This window comes from Marmota flaviventris, chromosome 17 (genome assembly GCF_047511675.1).
Source record: "Marmota flaviventris isolate mMarFla1 chromosome 17, mMarFla1.hap1, whole genome shotgun sequence".
Classification (NCBI taxonomy): Eukaryota; Metazoa; Chordata; class Mammalia; order Rodentia; family Sciuridae; genus Marmota; species Marmota flaviventris.
This window is the reverse complement of record NC_092514.1, coordinates 25,976,397-26,003,463: the sequence shown is the minus strand read 5'-3', so window position 1 is coordinate 26,003,463 and position 27,067 is coordinate 25,976,397. Positions and strand designations below refer to the sequence as shown.

The 27,067-nt window shown below is 39.8% G+C and overlaps 1 protein-coding gene across 1 annotated transcript; it reads right to left on the bottom strand.

Moving 5' to 3' along the window:
* Positions 1 to 1,330: 1,330 nt before the first annotated feature.
* LOC139702473 (olfactory receptor 9G19-like) lies at positions 1,331 to 2,257 on the bottom strand. Its single transcript, XM_071603739.1, has one exon. It carries the CDS (start codon positions 2,255 to 2,257, stop codon positions 1,331 to 1,333), a length of 927 nt encoding a protein of 308 aa, XP_071459840.1.
* Positions 2,258 to 27,067: the final 24,810 nt, after the last annotated feature.

Genomic DNA, 27,067 nt, shown 5'->3' with positions numbered 1-27,067 from the left:
TGTTTTCACTTGACTCAATTTTTTTTTTTGTGGCAGTGGGTACTGGGGTTTAAACTAAACTAAGAGGCACTCAGCCACTGAACCACATCCCCAGCCCTATTTTGTATTTTATTTAGAGACAGGGTCTCACTGAGTTTCTTTGAACCTTGCTTTTGCTGAGGCTGGCTTTGAACTTGTGATCCTCCTGCCTCAGCCTCCCAAGCCACTGTATTACAGGCATGTGCCACCACTTCCTGCTGCTTAGTTTTACTTTTCTTTCTTTTTCTTTTTCTTTTCTTTCTTTCTTTTTTTTAACCATTTTATATGGTTTTATTTTGTCAGTGTTTTGTCCTTGAATTCCTAACATACATTTCAACTAACTTAGGCCCACTTTCAACGAGCACTTTGTCATTTTTTGTGCATTGAGAAAACTTATAGAATAAAGTAACTTATAATATTCACACAATAACTACCTTGTGGGAAACAAAACCTGCTTTATATTTATTTGACTTTTAAAAATTTGTCAATCATTTCATCGCCAAATCATGTGATTGTCAATTCTGAATGTTCATTGCACTCTATCACATAGATCACAACAAAACTTTTTATTTTATTTAACTTGATGCTATTGCAAAGAAGGAGCTGTCAAAAGCTAAACAATGTCTAAACTTAGATTATTGGGTCTGGGATAATAGCTAGTGGTAGAGCGTATGGATAGCTTTCCATTTCCATTTCCATTTCAATATGGCTTTCCATTTTCAACAACTTCAAAGATGAAATGAGAATGGGTTCTACTCATTGGCTTCAAGATCTAAGCAGAGTATTATTCTAAATAACTGAATTAGGAATAGTAAGGCAGTTTGAAAGAGAGGGAAAGGAATAAGTAGATTTTAGAAAGGTTAAAAATGTGTTTCTTACGTTACATTCAAAGACACGGTGTCAAGAGAGAGATCAAAATTCAAGATTAGGGGCCATTACATGAGAATGATGATAAATATTTGAGAGTACCATATAAGAAAAGCTCAGAGGAAAGAAAAAAGAACATGAATTCTTACAGATACACTGGATGGAAGAAGAATTTTTTATAGACACAATAAAGATATTGTGTCCAACTAAAAAATAAATATAAAAGAAGTGATTTTTAGGGTACTAACTGAAGAAATCAAAATTTGTTTTTCTGTGGTGGAAAAGTATATAAAACCACTGAAGCAAAAGACCATCTGGAGAGAGAGGAGAAGCAGCAGGTGGCCGTGTGGGTGAAGAATCAAAGAGAGGAATGGGGTAAGGTTTGTCTGCACCCCCTGGTCATCAGACCCCTGGACAAGAGCCCACACTGTGTGGTCACTAGCACTCAGAACTTTCTCTGACAGTACAGTCTGTGTAGCGCGACCTTCATGTCTCTGTTCCTCAGACAGTAGATGACAGGATTCAAGGAAGGGGTGAGGATGGAGTAGAAAATGGATGCCAGGCGACCCTGGGTGGGGGAGTACTGAGACGCAGACTTCAAGTAGGTGAAGCTTGCACTGGTGTAAAACAGAAGGACCGTGGTCAGGTGGGAGGAGCAGGTGGAGAAGGCCTTCCACCGGCCATCCACGGAGGGCATCCGCAGGAGGGTGGAGATGATGCGGATGTAGGAGAGGACCTTGAGGGCAAAGGAGCTCATGATGACGCAGCTGCCCACAGTGAAGACCATCTCCTCGCTGGAGTGGAAGTCGGCACAGGAGAGTCTCATGAGAGGAGGAATGTCGCAGAAGAAGTGCTCAACAACATTAGGCCCACAGAAGGGAAGGGAGAAGGTGTTGAGGGCCAGGAAGGCTGCATAGAGGGCCCCACCCACCCAGGCCAGGACCACCAAGGCACAGCAAAGCCTCTGGCTCATGATGGCCCCATAGAGCAAGGGCCTGTAGATGGCCATGCACCGGTCATAAGCCATGGCTGTGAGCAGAAAGCACTCAGTCGAACCAAGTGTAAAAAATATGTAAAACTGAGTGACACACTCAAAGTAGGAAATGACCCCAGATCCCTGAAGGGTGGTTTCCAGTGCCTTGGGGATGGTGACCGAGGTGTAGCTCAGATCCACAAAACACAGATTCTTCAGGAAGAAGTACAAGGGCGAGTGGAGGCGGCTGTCTCTAACCACAGCTATGATGACGGAGATATTCCCCAGGAGGGCAAAGGCATAGACCCAGGAGAAAAATAAGACCACCACTAATCTCCATTCTGGGATGTCTGAGAAACCCCTGAGGATGAACTGGGTCACTCTGGTTTGATTGAACATTTCTCCCTCTCTGAAGTTGTGTTCTGATGCAGTGGCCACAGAGAGCTAAGAAAGAGAACAGAAACAGGAGATGAACTGGAAACCTTGTCCATGAAGGTCTTTTGTCTACAGAGGTTCATCTTCTCTCAATGAAAAAAACACCCAAGAAGTAGCTTATGTAATGATCATAACTCAGGGAATTATGTGATGATTTTGATGAACCAATCTGCAGCCTGTGTCTAAGTCAACTGCTCTCATCACATTGCTGGAAAACAGAGCCTCATGGAAGAGAGGGAGAGGGGAGGACAAAGGGGGAGAGGAGAGGAGAGGAGAGGAGAGGAGAGATGTCTCATCAATTTTTCCTCCCCCTTCATTTTGGATGGCTTCGGGTAACAAGTTTCACATATTTACTTCATACATTGCCACAGTTCACCACTTTGGGGTGTTTCAACATTAACTCCATCAGTGATGTTTTAGCCAATGGAGAGAGGTGTATTTTTTAACTCCTTCCTTTCTCTTGGTGTGACTGCCTATAGATTCCCCAAGCACTCCTAGATTTTTTTTTTGTATGATTACCCTCTTTCCCAGTTCCCTTTACTGGTGTCAATTTTGCTGTCTGTCCCTAAACTATTGATTTTCTTGTTTTTATTTTTTGGAAAGTTAAATGATTTTACTGGTTTTTTTTTTTTTGGTAGTTTCAGGATTTACTAAATTAGTAAATGTTTTTTTTAATTTGTGAAGTACAATTAAAGTATTGATCAGAAAATATTTAATATGTTAAAACCCGAAAGATAACCTCAACTTCTAGATCAACTTCTAGGTAATAATATAAAAACAAAACAACAACAAAAACCAATGACAAGGAACAAAAGATATGGAGGAAGGAGGACCAGACCAGGAGGAAGAGGAAAAGGAGGTGGGGGCTAAGACAGAGAATTAAATGCAGTCCCTCTTCAGTAAAACTACTAACAGAACATACAGGAGAGAACAGGAATTTGTTTCACTGCCACTCAGGATTCTGTCTGTCTGTGAAGTTTGGCTGGGTCTCTCTTTATACTGCAAATGTTACCTGAAAGGAGGTAGGATGAACCTCTTTTCTCGGAAAGAATAAAGTAGAAGCCCATTCTTCAGAGCTCAGTCTATGACCTGCAGAAAAAGCCTTCTCCTTTAGAAGATTCTTGTTCATTGTGCTATGTGTAATTCAGACAACTGGATTTTGCAGTATGGACATAGCCACATCCCTCCATGTTTACAGCATGACTCCCAATAGCTAAGATATGGAACCAGCCCAGGTGCCTATGAAGAGTGAATGGATAAAGACAATGTGGTCTATATATGCTACGGAGTTTACTCAACCATAAAAACGAATGAAATGATGTCATTTGCTGGTCACTGGATGGAACTGGAGGAAAGGGGATGGAACTGGAGAACTTCATGCTAAGTGAAATAAGAGAGTAAGAAAATCAACAGTGGAATGTTTCCTCTGATATGATTAAATACATCCATGTAAATTTTTGTCCACTGTCATCTCATGTGGAAGAGTCCTAGAATTATTTCATATCCTCAAACACATTGAGGTTAAGTTGATCACAATAAACATATTGGAGTTAGAATACCTAAAAACAGTTTTGAGGGATCTTTTATAAAAAAAAAAAAAAAAAAAAAAAAAAACCTCTGCTAACGCCCAGGGAAATTGTCTTTTACTGAATGCATAAACTTGATGTAAGCCTTGATTCTAGGTGTGCGTACCAAATCCCTGCACCTTAGAGGTCTGGGTTTAGTATTTATTTCCTACTTGCCATTTTTTACCTCTGCAAGCATGATCCTTCTGAGCAGGATGGGACTCTGTCTTTCACTTTATGCAGTAAGTGCTCAGGACCAAGCCTAGTTCATGCTCAGTGGATAATAAAGGAGTGAGCAGCCTGAGTGCAACCTGGGGCGTTGCCCTTCACACACTTGGCTTTTAGATGTGGTGCTGCAGGAGCTCGCTCTAGCATTTCCAGCAGCGGGAGTGCACAAGCTCCTGCATAAGGACAGTTAGGAATCTTGCAGACACTCAACAGAACCACACTATGAAATATGATCATACTGATTATTAAATATTATTGAATGGTAGAAGCTTATCTGCTGTTCTGAGCCTGCCCTTCCCCAATTTACCCCAGACTCCAGAGAAGGCATTCCCTAACTGCAGCAGAACTGGAGAGCCAAGAACACAGTCCATCTCTGATTCCCACAGCTCCTCTCTGTATTCAACATTAGTAAGAATTGAAAGAGGACAGTTGACTGAGACCCTCCAATCATTGACTCCAGGCCAGTCAGTGGGCAGATAGAATCTGGACTTGGAGAACACTAAAGAGCATTGACATAGGTTGGCTGCTGCCAAAGCTATGATCCTGAGCAGCTATTGGAGGCAGTCCTGGAATTTTCAGTTGGATGGAGACATCTGTGGAATACTTGGGGAATGGCAAGTTGTGCAGAATTCAACCCCTAGAGTACATATAGTGTGGGAGAGGTACCTTCGGGTCTTCTCCTTCCTAGAATTCCTGATGCAACCTGTCACATATATCCCTTGTCAAGTGCAAAGAAAAATAATTCAAAGAATGGTGTGGGGATGGGTGTGCATAGAGGTCCTTGGGGAAACCCAGAAGGGTGTGAATGCTTAGGTGGTCAGGGATGAAGCAGCAGTTAGCAGAATGCCCACCTGGCTCATGCCAGAGACACCCAGGTGAGTCTATGGCTCCTGCTTCAAGGTTCAAAGAATAGATGAGAGTGTGCGCCTGGGCTGAGGCTAATCCTGGAGAGTTGGGAGCCAGATGTCCCCCCTTTCCATCCCTTAACCACTTCCTCAGTCCTCATTTCAGGAAGACCTGAGGAACCCTGGATGGTAGGTCACCCCTGGGATTTTGGAAGAGAGAGGTCAAATCCTGAGTGTGGGATGCATGCTTGGATGGATGACAAAACCTTTGTTACCAATTGTACGTGCAGGTGAATACAATATAGAGGGTCTCACCAGGAGTCACTGAAGTTCAGATTTTTGCTAATATTAGTAGTTCTGGAAATTAAGATTGTGCTAATGAACATTTGCAATGTGAAAACTTGTGCCTTCTGAACAGTAAAACATTATTCCCCTGAGAATGTCTTTGTTAACAAAATTAAGCTTTAACCCAGTATCCTCGAATACTCTTCTTTCTAGAGGATGCCAACCAATGAAAGAAATGTCCTGTGGGAGCATTCTACTGCTCTCACTGGCCCATGAATACATTTGTTCCCAAGAGTTAATAGCCTGCTTATGGGCTGGGGATGTGGCTCAAGCGGTAGTGCGCTCGCCTGGCATGCGTGCGGCCCGGGTTCGATCCTCAGCACCACATACAAACAAAGATGTTGTGTCCGCCGAAAACTAAAAATAAATATTAAAATAATAATAATAATAGCCTGCTTATCTGCTTTTCTGCTTCAATGTGTATGTAATTGCAAAAGAGAAAGCATCGTTTCCATTGCCAAAAAATAAATCATGAAAACCACATATGAAACAATAGTTTAAAGCAGGTGTATCAACCCAGCAGTGTGCATCTCACTTTCCTGCATCTTCAGGAATCTGTGTGCTTTCCTTTAGAGTGTTGCTAGGTGTTGGAGGGGACATGTAGGTGGTCCTGAACTGAAGCTCCTTAGTGCAATCCAATGTCATTTGCGGATATCTTCAAGAAAATCATGATAGTGAAACGTGATTCTTTATTCTTATCTTTACAATGGAAAATAAAGAGGAGTCATCTCTGTGAAGTGAGCCATTTGATGCTGTCAACATTCCCCAACAGATTTGAAGTTATTTAAACAGCACAGAAGTAGGAATTTGCAGCGATTCCCATCTGGAATATAAATAAGACTGTTTAACTAGAAGTAGACATGTGTTCTTGTACATAACTGATATGCAGATGTGGTGGGGAATTTAAACTCTGACTGGTTGTAAAATGCAAATAAACCACCCATTTAATCTGAGCCTTTGTCTGATTTTTAGCCCTGCAACATTCTAAAATAAATGACAAATTAAAGATGTCACTTGCAGTTAGGTACCCATGAGGTTTTATCTCAACTAATCAGATCTCGCATGGAGCAAGACTTACTTTTTGCATCCAGACACATCCAAGTGAGGGCAGAGCAGAACCTCCTCATCAGCAAGTCAGCAAGTCCTAGGGAGGAGAAGGCTGCAGAGGTGGGTGGAGTGGCTGGTTCTTCTGCATGTCCATTAAATAATGGGCCTTGTTAACACTTCCACACCATCAGGGAAAATGAGGTAATGTGATTGGAGCTCTCTAGGGAGCTTGCCCTGGGAATATTTTTGGTGCCTATCACTGGATATTTTATTTCTAGATAACATTGATTGAGAATTCCTAGGGTCACCTTGTGTTATTTGAGAGAGCTTGAAAAAGAACAACCTGGGAAACATGGAAATGCCAGTTAGTGAAATAAATTTTAATAAATTCATAGTAGAGGTTGATAATGTAGGAGTTTATCTGGCTGCAGAACAGGAGCTCATGGGGCCCTGTGGAGGGTCTGTCAGATTTTTGGAGGGAAGGTGCTTAGATATGTAGATTGTTTAGAGATTTACATATATACACACAGGTATATGTATGTATATACATTAATGTCTACTCTGCCAAAGAATGTGCTTCTTGAGTTGTGCTAAGTAGATTTGTCTTGTAGAGTATAAACAATAAAGAAACACACACAGCTTGACCTGTGTTGCATGTGTGCAATTCCAGCTACTCAGGAAGCCAGGGAGGAGTGTCCCAAGTTTGAGGCCATCCTGGGCAATTTAATGACCCCTGACTCAAAATATAATTTTTTTAAAAAGGACTGAGGATATGGGTCAGTGGTTAAGTGCCCCTAGTTCAATACCAAGTATATTTTTTATTAATCTGTCATAACTTTTGTGGTTAACTTGAATGTGGTAATAAAGATATTTTCCATCTTTAGATGCCCATTAGTTCTAATTCTCTCTTTTTTTTTTTTTCACTTGACTCAATTTTTTGTGGCAGTGGGTACTTGGGATTAAACTAAGGGGCACTCAGCCACTGAGCCACATCCCCAGCCCTATGTTGTATTTTATTTAGAGGCAGGGTCTCATTGAGTTGCTACGTGCCTCGCTTTTGCTGAGGCTGGCTTTGAATTTGAAATCCTCCTACGTCAGCCTCCAGAGCCACTGGGATTATAGGCATGTGCCACTTCATGAGGCCACTCGACACAAATTTTAAACAATTAAGAAATTAGATCTGTCAATTAATTCATTGTGGTGTTTATTGCTTTAAGCAGACCATGTTGTTAACATCACATAATACATATTCTACATCACTGTCATTCTGTAAATGTTGATGAGCATATGTATCCTGAATTCAAATGATTTAGAATTTATTTACCTGGAATACTTGAAAAAAAACCAGAAGATGTATCCCTGAACATTCACAAGCCTGCATCAACCAAGGCCCTTCTACTGACAGGAGGAGTACCTGCCCTTCCTCACTGGATAGCGCACATCTTAACAGTGAACACAAGAGGGCGCACAACCAAAGCAAGCACTTGGCCTTGGCCTAGGCATTCTTGGCTATGTCCAAATTTTCACTAAATTTCTAAGCAGTGACCTGAGACTGCACAGTTTACTTGACTTTATAGGCATCACTGCTTACTCTTGGCCTCTCATTTTACTCAGAATATCAAGTGACAAGATCATGCCACCAGTCATTAGAAACAGGCAAGCACAGTGTCTTTGCAAAGTAGCACCAGTTTTGCATGTGCCAACAAGGGGCCTCAGAAAATGCTGATGATCACCCCTCAGCTGTCATTGCTGTCCAGACACTGCAACTGAAGCCACCATCACAATGAATAGATTTATGAAGATTCTTCTCTGGATGTTCTGTGTGATTTTAACTAATGTCCTTCCCACATAATTTTCCTGAGCAGAAAATAAAAACTCATGAAAAATAGCAACACCTGGAGCACTCCTATGAGAAAGCATGGTCCCAGCTATCAGAGTGAGATAAGGCCATGAGCTGGGTGCCCATGCCCCTAAAGGTGGTGGTGTCCCCTGCTACAGGTCTGGTCTTCAGAAGGCTGGCTCCCTGTGATGTTAGTGGAGAGAGTGGCCAAAGCTCTATATTCATATATGGTCCAATCATCAACTACATCTTCTGCTTGCCATTTATATTTATATTTTCAAACAGTGAAATAAATATATTTATAAATGTAAAAAAACAAATATTTCAAATGACAACATTTTTATACATTTATAGAAAATTTAATTATATTAAATGTTGCCTTTACAAAAATACATGAAGATTAAAGGACTAATGGGGGCTGGGGTTGTGGCTCAGCGGTAGAGCACTCGCCTAGTATATGCAAGTCCCTGGGTTTGATCCTCAGCACCACATAAAAATAAAATAAAGATATTGTGTCTATCTACAACTAAAAATAATAATAGTAATAATAAAATATTTTTTAAAAAGGACTAATAGGAAAATAAATGAAAAAACATGTGTATCCAAAGAGTAGAGAAAAAAATTCATAGATGAAAATTACAAAAATGTTCAGGCAAAAGATTTTTAAAATGTAAACTATATTTTTATTGGAAAAAATCCATCTGGTGCAATAACAAATAAAAATAGGAGAAAACAGCAACTAAAAATAATGATTGATAGCCAGAACTATCCCAAGTCCTAAATCTGTGTCCTAACAAGTCCTAACTATCCCAGTCCAGTGGTCGTAGAGTTTAATCAAATGCTTTTCTTTGAAGATACAAGCACTAAATTTGTTTTTGCACATGAGAGTAAATTGAAAATGTTTCTTCTAACATTAAATGTGGCTATGAAACCTTTTTATCCAAATGAGACCAGATCTCACCCAATATATAAAAGTATATAGGGAAGAAACTCACTTATGTGCATTGGTAGAACATTCTACCAAATTTCTAAATAAAGTAGGAGACCCACAATGACTCATATACAGACAAATGACTATACACACCCAGAGAACTCAGCAAGTTGGAGATTCATCTGCAAAAATACAAGGTGGCTACATTATAGAGCACAATATAACGTGTGCCTGGGCTTTTAAGATGGTGCCTGATCTCCACATACCTGTTGTCTCCTGAATGGAACAGCAATTCTCTTTTCACCCTGAGGATAATGTCAGCAGGAATTACTGAGGGTGAAGAATGAGAAGGGTACGATCTCAACTCAGCTTCCAGCCCCTTTGAACATATATTAATTCTAGAAAAGAAAAACATTTGAACATCATATCCAAGAAGATGTGTTGTAAGAAATTGTGGAAATAACCAGCAAGAAAAACCAAAGCTCAGATTCCAATCTCGACGCAGGTTAATCTTAGGTTAACTTCTTTATATTCTCTTGCATACTACACACACCATGAACATCCTTTAATATTCCACAGTGCACAAATAAAATTATTGTGTGGAATTTAAATTATTTTTTAAAATTTGAAAGTTGGTGAGTTTATCTTGTGCATATGAAATATCATCTACATTGCTGTTCTTTTTCATTCGTTTCCATATTATAATTGAAAAACAAATAATGCTATGTTTGAATGTGTTTTGAATATTTCCTGGAAGTTTAGTTTAACAGTATGGATTGTATTATCCTAAAGAATTAAAGTCAGCACACTGTACTGATACAGACATACCCATGTTTATAGTAGCACAATTCATAATAGTCAAACTTTGGAACCAGCCCAGGTATCTGTTCATGGATGAATGGATAAAGAATATGTAGTAATATACACAAAATTTTTTTCAGTCATAAAGAATCATGAAATTGTGTCATTTACAGGAAAATGATTGAAACTTGAAAAAATTATATTAAGCAAAATAAGCCAAACACAGAAAGTCAAGGGTTTTATATTTTTTTCTCAGATGAGGAAGCTAAAGAAGATAAAAAGGTATGTGTCGGGAGGTGGGTCTCATGAAAATCAAAGGGAGATCAGTAGAACAGAGGAAAAATTCAGTAGAGGAAGGAGGAGAGGGAAATGGTAAAATTGGGGAGTGATAGTGACTAAATTATATTGCTATATACACATACAAATATGTAACAATGAATCCCATTTTGTACTACTATAATGCTCCAATAAAAAATATGAAACAAGCCAGGCATGGTGGCACATGCCTGTAATTCCAGCGGCTCAGGAGTCTGAGGCAGGAGAATCACAAATTCAAAGCAGTTGCTAAGCAACTCAGTGAGACCCTGCCTCTAAATAAAATACAAAATAGGGCTGGGGATGTGGCTCAGTGGTCAAGTGCCCCTGAGTTCAATCCCTGATACAAACAAACAAACAAAAAATCTCAAAAACATTCTTTACAAAAATAGAAAAGAAAAATTCCAAACATTTGTCTGAAACCACGAAACCCTGAAATGTTTGCAGAGATGCTGAGAAAGAAAAATGAAATTGGAGGCATTATGCTTTCTAATTTCAGATATTTTTACAAAGCCATAGCATTCTAGAGTATAGCACTGGCATAAAACTAGGAACATAGACAAATGGAACAATGTAAAGAGTGCAGAACTAATCTAAACATTAGTTCTGTTTTATGTGCTGGAAGTTTAGTTTAACAGTATGGATGGTATTATCTTAAAGAATTAAAGTCAGCACACTGTACTGTGGTCAGGTGGACAAATTTTCAACAAGAGCACCAAGAAGACACGTTGAGGAAACAGAAGTCTCTTCCATACACATGGCTAAGAGAAAAATGAATTTCCACAAGAAAAAGAATGAAACTGGGCCTTTATCTTATGTCACATATAAAATCAACTTGAAATGGATGAGTGACATAAATGTTAGGCCTAAAACAATCAAACTTCTGGACAAGAACATAAGGGAAAATATCTTAAGCACTGTTTTTTGACAGTGATTTTTGTTTTTTGGATTTCCACCCTGGTATCTTGCAGACAGCCTGCTTACTGTGAGCAGTAAGCACTCCCAGCCCCCTCTGGGCACAGTTAGAGGGCCACACAGGACAGAGTCATAATCAAGAGCAAAACATAGAGATAATTGATGGCTGGAATAATTAGGGGAAGTTTTGGAATCCGGCAAATTAAGTTTTTGAAGAACAGTCATGGAGCTCATTAAGCTAAAAAGATGGCAGATAACCTCTGGGAACTCATCTTCAGAGTTCTGTCTCCTGAGAATTCCTCCCACATTAACCTGTGCCTCTAGCACACAACACCCAGAGGCAACTGATGTAAGCCTCAGATGTCTGGTGCAAGTAGGGACCTTTGGGGAAACTAAGAGACCAACAAAAGGACTGAGAAAATTAGTGCTCCAAAGCATGTTGCAAGAGTAATGTGCCAATAGAGAAGAGAAGGAACTGAAGATGTTGGGTTAATTGTGCTGCTAGAGACAGCACTCTGCTCATGACATGAATAGGCAGCACTTCCAATGCTTCTGTGAGTGAATTCTGCTTACTTTATTATTACCTTTTTTTCAAATAATTGTGAAAATAAAACATTGAGAGTTCAATTTTTTTAGAAGGCTGATTTTGATTAGCAAATCTTCCCTTTGAAAAATTAGAATATATTGATGACTTACTAGATAATCTAGAAAATATTTGAAGAGTTTATAGCAATCTTTCTTAAACTCTTTTAAAGAACTGAAGAAAAGGTAGCACTCCCAGCCTCATGCTGAAAGGTCAATCATTGCCCTGAAACCACAATCAAGGATATAATAAGAAAACTAAATAGCAATATGCCCAAGTGACTAGTAATACAAAAATCCTCAAAACAAAACAAAAAAATAGCAAATTGAATTGGACAGCACATTGAAAAAAATCCATACTCCTGAGCAGGTGAGATTTATAATGGGATGCAAGGATGGTTCAACCGACATCAATCAATGAAATACATCAAACTATACAAAAACCATGATCATTAAAATTGATGCAGAAAAACATTTAAAAAACCAAACAAGATAAAAATGTACATTAAAGTAGGAATAGAAGGAAATTCCTTCAACATAATAAAAGACAGGTATACAAAACCCACAGCTAAAACCACAGTAAATGGAGAGACTGAAATTTGTGCATCTAAGATCAGGAATTTTTGCTCGAATTCGGGGCCCCCAAAAGACCACCAGAGACCAAGATTGATGTAAGCAGCAAAGAGGTGTTTATTGCGAGCTAGCTTGGTCCACTGTGTACACACAGCAACTGGTGATGCTGAGAGGACCCGAGCCTAGGGTTTGCAGCAGTTTTATACCCTCGTTGGGGAAGGTAGGGACTTCACATACATCATAGCATCTCTTAGCAAATCATCACACACCACGGGAAAATCATAAAACAACTCTAAAACATGATTAGCACATTCGCTGGTGGGAGCAAGTTGGGTAAGGGTGATTGGTTAGTACAAGAGGGGGATTTGTTTGAACTGATTGGTTTAAGTCACAATGGGGGTATGTGCTGAACTACATGGTTTCCCAACATGTTATCAACCACCATAAACTACTGGGAGGGTCATCTGGAATCCCAGGTATTTTCCCTGTCTCATGCTGATTGATGGCTGCTAGGGGGTTGTTATGGGTCCTCACCTAGCCTGAGTCAGGGACACCTGGCTCCACAGATCTCTCCTGTTATTTGTAGATAAACAACTCAGCAGGGTGGGTATGTGCCTAGGAGTGCTCTGTGGGTTTTTCCAAGGACAAGGGTCATGCCCCTTCCTTGGACAGGCTTTGCTCTGAGGTAGAGGCTGGTTTCTCAAAAGTAGATAGGTAGAATAGAAGAAGGGGAATAAAGGGAGGGAGGAGAAGGAAGAAAGAAGGTGAACCAGGGACTGTAATGGAGTAAATTAAATTCCATGCATGCATAATTATGTTAAAAATATGGATCTTTATGTACAACCATATAGCACAAATGAAAGCAAAAATACACAAATAAAATAAAAAGTGTTCCATAAAGAAATTATAAGATAAACAGCTACTACCATTAGAAATGTAGCACATTGGATAAATGCTGGGGAAAAGGTGATAGATGACCCCTCAAAGCTGCAGAGGAGACCTCTGAAAGGAGGGTCTGCCTAGTGAACTTGGTACTGGGGTTCAGAGCTGGATCTCCCAGTGCCAGGATGTGGACTTCTGGTAGGAAACTCTGCCTGGTAAAGCAGGCATCTTTGAAGAGTTCAATGAGGCTGGTTTTGAATATGAATAGAGATAAAGCAGAAGAACCCAGCAACTGCTATTAACTAAGGCTCATCATACAAGGGGGGAAACTGTAAAAAGAGAATCTCTAATATGCCTAATTCTCAGAAATTAATGGGGAACAGCTACAGAAGATTGATATACATTGAACTACAGAAGAGGTTGAGATAGAGAAGAAAACTTTGTTGATAAGTTTATCTACAGTAGTATTTCTGTTCATCATAATGAACTATCAAAAATTAATTAAGAAAAAAACTCATATTTACAGTAGCATCAAAACTATGTATAAACGTCATAAGACTAGGGTCCTCATTAGAATAAGATGTACTCCATTTTGAATAATTATGTCCAAATATACTCTACCATCATGTATAACTAAAAGGGACAAATGTATGTATAAAATAAAATACTTAGGAATGAATTTAACCTATGAGGTGAGCAATCTGTGCATTTAAAACTACAAAATACTGATGAATGAAACTAAGAAAGAAAAAATAAATGGATTCAGGCCTCTGGACCAGGTCATGTTAGCTGCTATTACACTGCTGGGGCAGACACTGTGAACAAAGGGGCCCAGGCTTGAGTTGCAGCATCCCTGATCTGTTTGGGGACTGAGACTTGGGCAGAGAAAAAATATGGAAAGAGCAAGAGAGACAGTGGAGGAGATCAGATCCTAGAAGAAGTGAAACATACTAGATTGGATTTTCCTGCCTTCGTACCTGAAAGAACAATCAAGTCTTGTCGTCGGAGAAAATGCCCGTTTATTGAGAAACAGCTCTGCATATTTATAGAGCTGGGGGTGGTTTGACAGTTATAACAGTTTAATGGTTGAAGGGTTTGACAGTTAACATGGGTTGCTTTTTGATTGGTGGGTAAGGATCATGTGAGCCAGCAGGGCTCACCATTGGATGGCAGAATCATGTGAGCCAGCAGGGATTGCCACTGGATGGCAGGATCATGTAGCCAGCAGGGCTCACCATTGGATGGCTCTTCTTGGGGGTTGGGGAAGTTAGTCTTTGGAGCTGGGGCGACTCCCAACGGTACCCACTGTGAGGACTCCCAGTATAAGGGGAGTCTCTGAATAATTGTGAGGAAAGACAAACGTCCCATCAAGGTTTGTGACTGAAGGTGTGAGTTGTATTAAACATGGGTAAATTAAAAAAGAAAGAAAGAAAGTAAAGTAAAATGATATTCAGTAGCCATATACTTCAGGTCAGTTCGTAAAACTGTTGTAGTTAAAGTTTAGAGAAATCAGTGTGCTCACATATTGCTGACAAGAACAAAAGTTAGTTCAATATCACGTGCATAAATTTGTCCATCAAATACTGATGCCGCCAATTATAATTGATGCCACAGAAATGCAAAAGACTACTAGTAACTCTTATAAACAACCATATGCCAACATATTGGAAGATCTAGAAGAAAGGGACAAATCTGTGGCAAATATAATATACCAGGGCTGAATTATGAGAAAATATAAGGTAGACATCATTAATGACTAATAAATTTGAATCAGTAATAAAAAGTTTCCCAGTTAAAAAAAAACCCCAGGAGCTCACAGCCTCACTACTGTTCTACCAAACATTCAAAAAGAAGTGACACCCAGTCTCTGGAAACTACTCCAGGGAATTGAAATGAACTTTGATCTTTCAAGTCCCATTACACAAAGCCAATGTTTCCCTAGTATTAGATCCAGACAACTATTCAATAACCACCACCACAAAAAAAAGAGAGAATTACAAACAAAGACGGATGTAAGCATTGACAAAGACAGATGTAAGCATTCTCAACAAAATCTAGAAAACAAAGTCCAACAGCACATCAAAAAGAGCATACTGTATTCATATGGAATTTATCCCAGGAAGCCTAACAGATAGAGACTGGCAAATCCCACACTGTGTCAACAGAACAAAGAAACAAAATGTCCATAGGTGGATATATGGACGTTTTTAAAATGCTGGTATACACATATATTGGAAATTTATTCATCCACTAAAAGTGGTAAATGCTATAATGTGGACTACTTTTGAAAACATCAGGCTTAGTCCCATCATAAAAAGGAACATGTTGAGTGATTCTATTCATACAAAATATCTAGACACAAATTCAAACATGAAGATTATACTTAGTGGCTTACAGTCACCGTAAGTAAGGATAAGTAAGTGAATGATAGGTATTTCATTGAGAGTGATAAAAATATTTGGGAACAAGATGTAGCTGGAAGTTATACAAATTTGTAATGTGGTAAACAACATTGAATTGATAACCATGAACTGTTACAAAGGCTAACTTTCTGTTATATGGATTTCAACTCAATTATAAGAAATTTTGGCTGCTAAACTGCAGATAGTGTAAGATATTTCCCTCCAGGGTAGTAAGTGCTTGAGAGTTGGTTACCACCCTTAATGTTAATCTGATCCCATAAACATCCCTAACTCACACTGAGGCAAAGGAGTGCAGAGATGAAAATACACACAGTGAAAGCCATCAGTCTTTCCTCAGTGTCATTAGTTTCTCAATAATGACTTAAGGTGATGCCCAGTAGAGGAATTTTACTGTGTCATCCATTACCCATGCTGGCATGTGGCCAGCTCCTATCTCTTGGGCTCTGGAGATGCTTTTGCTTGGCGGTGTGCTCAGTCTTCCTTCTGTCTCTGCAGATTGAGCTGTGGGGTCCTGGGGGCCCTGGTCTCACTGGCAAGGTACTAGGTTCACATAAAGCAGGGGTGACTGAGCTCCCCACATCCTGCTTGGCATTGTGCTGGCTGGACAGATTCACCCCGGATGCAAATATAGTTGATGGGAGAAGCCAAGGAGAGACACTGTTTTGCTCCCACAAGGAGAACGGGCGATGCTCAGGAGTGAATATTTGGCAGTTAGAGTCCAAATACATCCAAAGCTTCATTTTTATTCTGCTCACTAAATTGCAAGCTCATCCACACAATCAACTAGCCCAGAAACAAATGATTAATTCTGCAAAGAGTAACAGACACAGTGAAGACTTGTGAACACTGTAGTATTTGCTATGATTTCATGTGCTTCAAGAGTAATGTGCAGAGTGTGCTGGACCTCTGCCCAGTGTTTGCAAGTACCACATGTGAGGGTTCTTCATGCTTCCTCTTATGGGTTTCAAATTCTTTTTTTTAAAATTAATTTTTCTCACCACAAATTTAGTAAATACACTGAATTTTTTGCAAAGAAATTTGAGATATGACAAATAAATACATTCAGATTAAGGCAATAGGAGGACAAAATGCCAAATAGCTTACAGGTGACAGGTAGGAGGATAAGAATTTATTTATGCAAATGACATACATTCATATTTTCAAGTAACTCTGGGAAATAAAAACATTTAATATGGTATACATTTTTTTTCATGGAAGCATTTTGAATTCATCCATCTCAGCTTTTACTGCTCAAAATTATATTTGTCTTTTTCAATTATTTTTCCCATTTTATACTAAAGGTATGGTGGATGAGGATGTGTATCCAGTGGTAAAAATATAAAAATAGAGTTGCACAGCCTTTGGAAGCACATTATGAAGATCAGGATAAAATAAAGTGCCCCTCAGCATTCCTCAGTGGCTGATCAATAGCACTAAGCCATAATTGCTAATATGGAAAAATGTAATTTAGAAAATAATTAATTCCTGTATCTTACAACCCAAGCAAGACTTTGCATTTTTACATACAATCTGTTTCCCATACATTTCCTTATTTTAAGCACTATCCAGAGAAGTACCAAAAGGGAAAATTCACAGCTTTCCCACTTTATAAGGAAAGCACTCTTATAGCAGTCCCTCTTCATACTTCTGGCATTAAAAATACGCATACTTCTTTTGGTGACCCTCATGCTACCTGAACTTTGTTTAATTTATGTCCCCAACTTTTGGCTTTTATGAGGAAATTTTCAATAAGCATTTTTCATCCCTTAAAAGAGAATGTAGTTCTAAACACTCTAAATATTATTAAGGTCAAACTAAAGCTTATTTCTTATTTTAAAAAATGTGGGATCATAAAATAATCATATTTTGTAGGTCTCTCAGGAATACTTTTTGATGACCTATGACAGGTGATTCATATTTTTATTTTATCATATCCAAATTTCTGAAGATTCCTATGGGACTGATCCCTGAAAAAAGTTAGTCAAATTTAGAGAACACTTTTTCAATTAAACATACATAAAGCAAACTACATACTGGAGAATTACTAAGTTCTTTTGGAGAAACTAAAATAGTACATGGTTTAGTATACAAAAAAATAGAAACCAACAAAATGTGTCCGTGGTTCTATGCCAGCTTCCAGATTGCAAACACATATATAACTGTCCATCTCATACTGGACACAAATATCTAGGGATGGTCATCAAGGACCCCTGTAGTACCTGGAAGTTAGTAGAGAAGGCTGAAAAGCTGCAAGGTGTTTAATATGGATTTGTCTCATCACCCATCACCTTCTGAATTTGTCATATGTATTTACTTTCTTACATATTGTATTATTTTTCTCTTATGGTAGTTATTTTAGAATACCAATATTTTTCTTGTTTCCAAAACCTCAGTCTCTGAAACACCTGTGGCCATATTTGTGTCATCAGTAAACACATGTTGGATGATTACTGCTTCAAAGAGATCTTACCTTGCAAGTGCACAGGACACTGGGCTTGCATGACCTCCTACCAGCCTGCACTATATGTGATGCAGCTGTGACTGTGGGAAAAAATTTGAGATTGTAAAGCACTTTCCAGAGGACAACTTTCATTTAAGATTTCTTTAAATCCCAATACATAGTAATGGTGGAAATTAAATCATTACATCACAGTCAGAAAGGGGCTGTGGCAGCCAGTTCCAGGGGATGCTATGAACAAGGAGGTCACTATGAGCTTCAGGTTTGTGTCAGAGAAGAATGGGAGATGGGACGAAAAACAGATTGCAGTAGACTGAATAAGACCTCTTTGAACTTCACCCTCACTGTGAAATTAACAGCAACCTACTTGTGTCTGGCCACCCATCATCAACTCTGGGGAACACACACATTTCCAGAGGAACACAGGCAGGCTTAGCAGCAAGGTCACTTTTCTAAGGGGTGAGTGTGGTTAACCTGGCAAGGTGGTGAGGAAGAACCAGGTTTGCAGAGGACAGAGGAAATGATGATGGAGTTGACTTTTGAAGTGCTGCAGAATTGTTGCAATCATGAGCAAAACTTTCTTTTAGAATATACAGTCAATATCTTTTTAATGGTTATGACACCATTGAGAAGAAAAGAATATAATGGAAGGGTGTCACCAAGAGGAAAGAAAATCATTGTATAGACAAAGGAATGTTCAATGTCATGGTACTGAGCAAGGAATAAAACACAACATGGTAAAGTAGAAGTTTAGGAGAATGTCATCTGGGCTGGAATCTGAAGGCTTTAAAGACCTTACACTGATCTGTTGGAGAGGAAAAGACAGTTTCAGTGGGAGCTAGAGCAGGTCTGGCTGAGGGCGTGTGGCCATGAGATAGCACCACCCACATTCTGGGTCAGGGGGGAACAGGAAGAGTGGGGAACTGCAGGAGAGTCCAGGTGCAGTCAGGTCACCTCAGTTTACCACAACACAGGACCTGCAGCCCTGGAATGGGAAAGTGTGTTTTTCAGAGACTGTCTCCTCTTGGGTAAATTTTCTTTTTTAATGTTCATGGAGATAAATCCTCCAACTTAATGAAGAGATTCCTACATAAAAATATAAAAAAATGACAATTTGAATTATTTAAATGTGGATACACTGGCAAAATAATGTTGAAATTGTATTCATGGAAGAGAAGGAAGGAAACTAAATTAGAGCGCATTAAAGAACGCACTGTCACATAGGTGGTCAGGCAGGAGAGAAGGTGAGCAACCCCCGGAAGTGCTCTCTGCATGGGAGTTCTCCAGAGGTCATGGGAGGCATGATGGAGAAGCCGAGGACAAGCCCTGCACATCATGCCCGATCCTGGGCTTCAGACTTCCACACCTGCACTGTGAGGTCCACTCTGCTTAGAAATGATTAAACATCAGAAAACCAAGAGTGACATTTCTTCTGCAAGGAAAGTTACTGCAAAATACAAGAAAACTCTGTGGACATGAATATGTAAAGTTATTGTATTAATCATGGTTTTTTTTTTTTTTTTTTTTTTTTTTTGCTTATTCTCTCCTATCTTTTTATCTTCTCACACAATCAGAATTTCCAGTAAATGGCCACTTCCACCATAGTAACTGAATTTCTCCTTCTGGGTCCTCCTGATGGCTGGAAACTGAGTTTTCTTTATTTCCTGGTATTCCCACTGACCTTCCTGGGCATCTCATTAGGGAATCTTGTCGTCATCACTATTACCACGGCTGACCAGAACCTGTGCACACCCATAGGTTCCCTCAGGAACCTGTCCATTTAGACATGTGCTACATTTCGATCACTGTCCCCAGTGCTTGTGTCAACTCTCTCACTGGCAACAGGGCCATTTCAGTGGCTGGCTGTGCAACCCAGATCTTCCTGGTCATGTGTTGAACTTCTGTTTCTCTGCATCATGGCCTGGGACCACAATGTGGCCATCTGCCAATCCCTCTAGTACTTCACCATCATGAACCCTTAGTTTGTGTCCCCGTGACCCTGGCTTCCCTGCTCAGTGGTCCCTTCTATTCAGGTGTGCACACTGGAAACACATTTCAGCTGTTCTTCTGTCAGTCAAACACGGTCCACTGTGATGTCCCCTCTCTGCTGAGGCTCTCTTGATCTGACACCATCAGCATCGAGGTCTTTCTTCTTGTCTCTGCTAAGGTGGTTTGTGGTGGTTGCTTTATTTTTATTGCCATGCCACATATTTGCATATTTTCTGCTGTGTTGAAAATTCCCACCAATGATCCAGGCAAAACCTTTTCCACCTGCACCCCTTATATCCTTGTGGTGTCAGTCTTCCTTAGTTCTGGCACAGGTGTGTACCTGAGGCCTTCAGAAACCTCTGACACATTCTAGGACATGGTTCTCTCTGCCTTTTACACCGCAGTTCCTTCTTTCCTTTTTTTTTAAAAAAAAATTTAGACATAGATAGACCTTTATTTTATTCATTTATATATGCAGTGCTGAGAATCGAATCCAGTGCCTCACACATGTAAGGCAAATGCTGTACCACCGAGCCACAACCCCAGCCCCACAGCACCTCCTTTCTTGAATCCTCTCACCTACAGTCTACAAACAGGGCACAAACAGGTAAAGGAAGTTGTGAGGAGAATAATGCAAAGACAGTTGTTCTCAAGGAAATGATAAAGATGTGTTTCAGCACTATCCTAATTTCACTGATTGAGGTTCTTAATCAGATACAATGCTCTTTATAAGTCCTGTGCTTTACAAGTTACATTGCCTCTCTAATATTACCTTATTTGGTCCTGGCTGCTTGATGTTATCAAATAATTTTTTTTATTTACTCCATCATTTCTATTTATCCTTCATAAAATGTATAAGGTTAGCAAATGCATCTTTATTGAATGAATATAATTCAAGGTATTGGCTGAAATCATTTGAGATTGTATGTTTATGATTCATCAAATAGTTCACAATACCTCTATCAAGTAATGTCACAGAAGAAAACTTTACAGATCAACATGGAGACAATCTGCGCTCACATCATTTGCTCTTATTCAGTGATCTTAGTGATGTGTGAAATAAATATGGAAGGTCAGTGATATATAATTGTGTCAATTTAATTACATGGGAAATACACAAAGTTGTATCCTAAAATAGTTCTAACCAAAAATGTAGAGAGAATTTCAGTAGTATTCCTTTTCATCTGGAACATGAAAAAAGAAGAAACTCCTTGTCCATGAAGTAAACAGAGGGCCATGGTTACCACACCCTGTGTCCCAACAGTCACTTCTGTCCACTGGGGAAGAGTACCTGCCTTCCTCAGCCTCGTTGGCTGCTGGTATTTTACTACGGCCATGAGTGACCCAGAGTTGAGGACCTAACCCTGGGGCTGAGTTGCAGGTTAGTTTTCAGATAGTAGTTTTCCTCCCATACATCTACTTCTGTAATATGTAAGAGATCTGTCATGCCTGATAATGATGAAAAACAGAGTGTAATTGTCTGGCCTAAGTATCTCACCTGTGTCAACTGTTAATTTTATCTAGACTTCCTACAGAAAATCTCTATTTCTACTTGTCCCCTAACACCTTGAGGCAATCTTTCATCCTCTCACACAAATTAATTCTTTCCAAATATTTTAGTGTCCTCACTGGCATGTGCTTTGCTAATTATTAATTGCAACTGACATACTCACTGTCAACCTGTCTAGGAATTTTAATATAACAAAATAAGAAAAAAAAAAAACAGAGTTCATACAAATCACAGGCAATACATCAAATTCCAAATTTGGAGAATGGTTTTGTTCAACAGTTCACTAGTAAGAAAATAGTGGACAAAAACATCAATGCATTTATTACCTAGGACAATACAATAGCCTAAACATATGTGTTTAATGAATAAATGCATCTCTTAAAGTTTGCAGGCAAGGGAATACTTGTAATGGGGACCAATGAGCACCCCAACGCCAGCCGATACAGGAAGCCTTGGCTGGTTACAACATGATCCAACCAAAACACAAGCTCCATCCACAAACTGTGTCCCATGGCTTCTGGTTCTCACAGTTCCAATGCTCCCTGCCAGAGCAGAAGGACCTTCAGAGAACTCCAGTTGAATTCTATCTTTACATGCATTTCCTCTACAACGATAGCTTACTGAATCCAAATAAGTGGTATTCAAAGTTTTTCATGAGTTGTGGTGGCTAGGTAAATTAAGTTAAATGTACAAAGTTAGAAATTAAATTGCAAACACCAGTCCTGTTGAGAGGCATCCATATAGCCTTGATGAAAGATGTTGGGTACTTAAATTGTGTTTTAAGATGTTTTATACTTAAAAAAGCAGGTGGCAAAGGACATGTGCAAATCTAAATATTGGTACAAGGACTTTACGGAATCCCACAGCTGATGACAAATAATATAAAGCCCTGAAGGTAACTTCCCTGAGGACAAAGAAAGAGAGCATCAGTTAAAAATAGATAATAGCAGCTAAAATTAAGGTATTTCTTTTACATATAAAATAAGGGATTATTGTGATCTATTTTCAGCTGGTGGTTCTATATGTAACTGAGATCTTCCCTAGGATTACCAAATTATTCAGAATACATTAAAGAAAACAAAAATATGAAATATTATTTTGTGCTGAAATTCAGTTTAATGTATTGAAAGGGGACCATGTCATGAAACATTGAATTTCAATTTCAGTGACTGCACACCATGTTTCAGCTTAGTCATGTGATTTTTTACTGTTTGTATTTGTGTGTATACATCTATATCTGTATCAGAATTGTCTCAGGTATATTAAGCAGCTTATACCTTGCTGCTTCATTTAATGCATAGGTTAAATCTGATAATGAAATAATGTTAATAAAACAATTTTCACTTTTAAAATAACCTTTATGTAATTATTTCTAGTCATTGATGCGTCTCTCTACTATGTATGTACTGTAAATCAAAACCAAAGCATAGCATTTATCACTGAGCCTCCTTCAAAATTCTTTTAGCTTCATGGCAAATAGCCTTGCATTAGTACACATTAGATAAGGATGCAGCTTACTGATTCATTATCAACTTACTACTCCTTAACAAACATGCTGCCTTCTCTCATAAACCAGCAGGTAGTCATATGTGATCAAGTTTACTTATTAAATTCTCTGCATCAAGGGACAATATCACCTTCACAGACATGGATACAGAAGAATTTACTGAGAGTGTGAATTTGCAGGGCCTACAGTTAAATGTTTTAAAACAGAACAATCAAATGATCAATAACATCATTGTGACTTGGTGAAATTGACTGCATGAGAGGCTCAGACTGGGATGGCAGGAGCACAGACCCTGAGTGTGAACTTTTTTTTTTAATATTTATGTTTCAGTTATAGTTGGACACAACACCTTTATTTTATTTATTTATTTTTATGTGGTGCTGAGGTTCCAACCCAGGGCCTCACACGTGCTAGGTGAGTGTTCTACTGCTGAGCTACAACCCCAGCCCCCTGAGTGTGAACTGTTGAGTGCAAGGAGCAAGTCTCAGCAGCACGGCTTGATGAGCCAGTTCCTAGGAGCAGGCTGACAGCAGATGAGCTCCCCATGTGCCTCGACTTACTGGATCAAGCGAGTTTCCTGAGCAAATGCTCCAGTTATTCTGGTTTTTCAGTTCTGCTTTCTGAGTAAGAACTTACAGGAGCCCATGGTGTGTTAGTGCAGCTAGTGATGCAAAGCTGGATTGTAGAATATGCCCAGGGATAGAAGTGGCCAATTCGGATATGCACCAGGATTTGCTGAATCAACTTTGCAGATTGATATTTACATCAAGGTCAATTCAAAGTTTTAGATTTTCTTCTAATTTTGGTGATTTTATGAAAACATAGTTGTTCAATATTTAAAAAAAAAAAACCAGAGACACACACCAACAAAAGAGATGTAGGATCAGAGTTGGTGGTGCATTTCCACCTCATTCCAGCAGTCGACCATGCTCAAGTCAAAGGCAAACAGGTCCCTTCTCTAATGCACCAACGGAAGTCGATTTCCTGTGAGAAAAATCACTCATTCCTCGATTTCAACATATTGGTTCCAATGCAATATCATGAAAGACCACAGACTTCTGCAGAATATAAGTAGAAGATTTCCCCCTAAGACAGGATGTTCTTCCATCCTAGGACTCTGGTGTCATGTCCAGAGTTTGCTGTGTCAAGTGAGCATGCATCCATCTCTGTCTACTCATCAGGGTGTAACTTTTACCACATTGGGGGCATCAGAACTCTAAATTGTGACATGTAGCACTTTTTCCAAATGTAGCATGCTTTACTTAAACTTGGAATTGTATAGGATTTAGGATATAAGATGGGGTGCAGAACTTCCTTCCAGAAGTTGAACTATTGGTTTTTAAACTGAGACTGAGATTTTCTCCTCCTTGAGTCACATCTCTTATGATGAGAGTGGAAAATGAAATTCCAGTATCAGTCCTGGATGTTTTAAGAGTTTATGTGAATATGAGAAGCAATCATTGGAAACAACCCTTGCCTGGCCTAGAAGGAGGAAGCAACATTTGCTTAGGTGACCACATACCAGTCTAAGAATGCAAATAATTTATTTTTGGCAAAATACCTCTCTGAAATTGTCTGATAGCACAACTTAGACATCACTTCTTTGAGCTGGTGTTTTATTAGGTGGAGAGACTTAAAGTAGAAAGATAATCAAGCAGAACTGAAGATAAACAGGAAAACCCAACTAATGAGTGTATCGCAAGGTTCTCAGATGGAAGATTTGAATTTTGTACACTCGCATCCATTGTCCTTCCCTAAGCTCTGTTTTTGCGAAAATCTGGATAAGTGGCTAGCATCTACAAAAGGCCCATGTGTTATTTCAGTAGTCAAAATCTATTCTGGCTTTTACTTAGTAGGCTTTCCAAAATTGTGGTCGATTCCATTTGGGGTATTTTCATCTGAACTGCTGTTTCATGTTTGAATGGAGTTACTTATGAAAATAAATAATTTACCACAAAATCTTAGTGACAAATGGATCTGGGTGGCACTCAAAGAGAAATAAGGACAAGCACGACATCTGTTTGATGGTTTTAGGCAGATCTTGAGTCAAATGAAGCCACGTGTCTTCTTCATGGAGGAAGTGGGAACACAAAGAACAAGATGACGGGGAAAGGAAAGAAGAGTTCTCATCAGTAAAAACACTGTAATGCATCCAAAGTCTTAAACAGAAGCACAAAAAAAGCAAAGAGCTAGGAAAATGACAAAGAGCACTCAGCTAAGGAACCATGATGGGCAACTTCAGCCAACTGCACAGTGGCCCAACTGGTATTTCAGGGTTCTGGGAAAGCTTCCCTCTGCGTGGCAGCGAATGCCAGCTCCAAGTTGGTCTTTACTGTGTCCAGATCGAGTTCTGCTCCGGCAGCCTCCAGTTGTTTTGAGGATGACTGATTATGTTTAAGTGCGAAGGAGGAATCAACAGGGCACCCTTTCGGGATCTTGCTGACATGCTAGCTAACAACAATTGTTAAAGACCCTTTCCAAATGGACCCAAAGTTCACGTTTCTCTGCAGGCTCTTCTGAAAGTGCAGTCTCTTACCTGTGCCTAGTGTTTGTCATTGTCAATAAGGCTCAAAACCATCATATCCGAGCTCCTTACTGTCTAACATTCACTCACTTGATTTGTATCTCTTCTCTTTGGTTTTAACTATAAACAAGTTAAAAAAGAATGAGTGCCATCTTGAACAGTGGATACAGACATCTCCCTGGAAGGATCGCCTGTTCCACTTCCCATGTCACTTCAGGAAACTTGTGGCCAAGCTCATGGCCACAGCAGGAGAAGCACTATCTGCTTCATGGGTGAAACACACATGCCTCCTTCTCCACGCACCTCGATGGCAGCCTTACTGGGGAGCAGGAGGCTGTGTCAGCAAGCCCACCTTCACTCACAGCTGTGCACAACACACCCTGACCTCAGAAACTCTGCCTTGAACTTGGATTGGTTCCTGTTGTCCTTTTATTAGTATCCACCCATCAGTACCAACTTACGATCATGAGTTCTGACCGAGTGAACAAGACTCCATGGAACCATGAAACCCTAGAGACACAGCCTCAGAGCACACTCCTAACTTGAGCCAGGATGCAGGCTTTAACCCCCTACTGAATCAGAGGCTGGGTTCCACTGGGAAAGGCCATTGGTGTCCTGCCAAAGCTGTATAGGAACTGTTAACTGTTATTCCACCTTCTGGAAAAACCCTACAGACTTCTACCAGGGCAACTATGCCCAGGGGAAAATAAAATAATCAGACATTTCTGGGCCCTCTGGCACAGGCTCTGAACTCATGCCAATTCAGGAGATCTAAAACTGTGTGTGTGTGTGTGTGTGTGTGTGTGTGTGTGTGTGTGTAGGGGGGTGCTGGGGATATAGCTCAGTTGGCAAAGTGCTTGCCTCGCATGCATAAGGCCCTGGGTTCAATCCCCAGCACCACAAAAAGAAAAATAAAATAAATAAATAAAACTATGTGGACTATCTGTATGGACTACCAGTTGAAATAAGAGGTCATGAAAATTAGGTGATCTAAAGCACTGGCCCGACATGCACAGCAACCAGCAGAACACCTCCCTGTCTGCTTGGCCTGTGGATGAAGGCCATATGCTGGGAAACCCAAGTGGCACCACTAGGACTGCTTCCTCATGCACTCTGGTAAAGCAGGAGCAATGCCACACTCCCAGGAGGCTGCAGAGATTGGTGCCACCACCAAGTCTGTGAAGGACATGGTGTTCATTCTCATCATATTCTCACTAGCACTACTCTCTGTGGAAGAGATCTGGGGGACAATTGTGTGTTCTCCAGAGCTTAACTGGGCACCAGATATGGATTCACTGCATCAAACAAATAGCACTTTGCCTGGTGATGGGTGCACAGCTATTGACCCGCATTTGCTTTTCCACAATATAATTTAATACAGTCTGCCAGAAGCAATCTTCTTTCATCTGGCAAGGCGAATAATACACTCTCAGTGTCCTAACCCAGGAACATATTGGCATTCCAACCCTGCATCATGATTTTTAGCAGGGACCT

Excerpts from the sequence above, each read along its gene's own strand:
- LOC139702473 (XM_071603739.1), bottom strand. The coding sequence starts at position 2,257 with ATGTTCAATCAAACCAGAGTGACCCAGTTCATCCTCAGGGGTTTCTCA.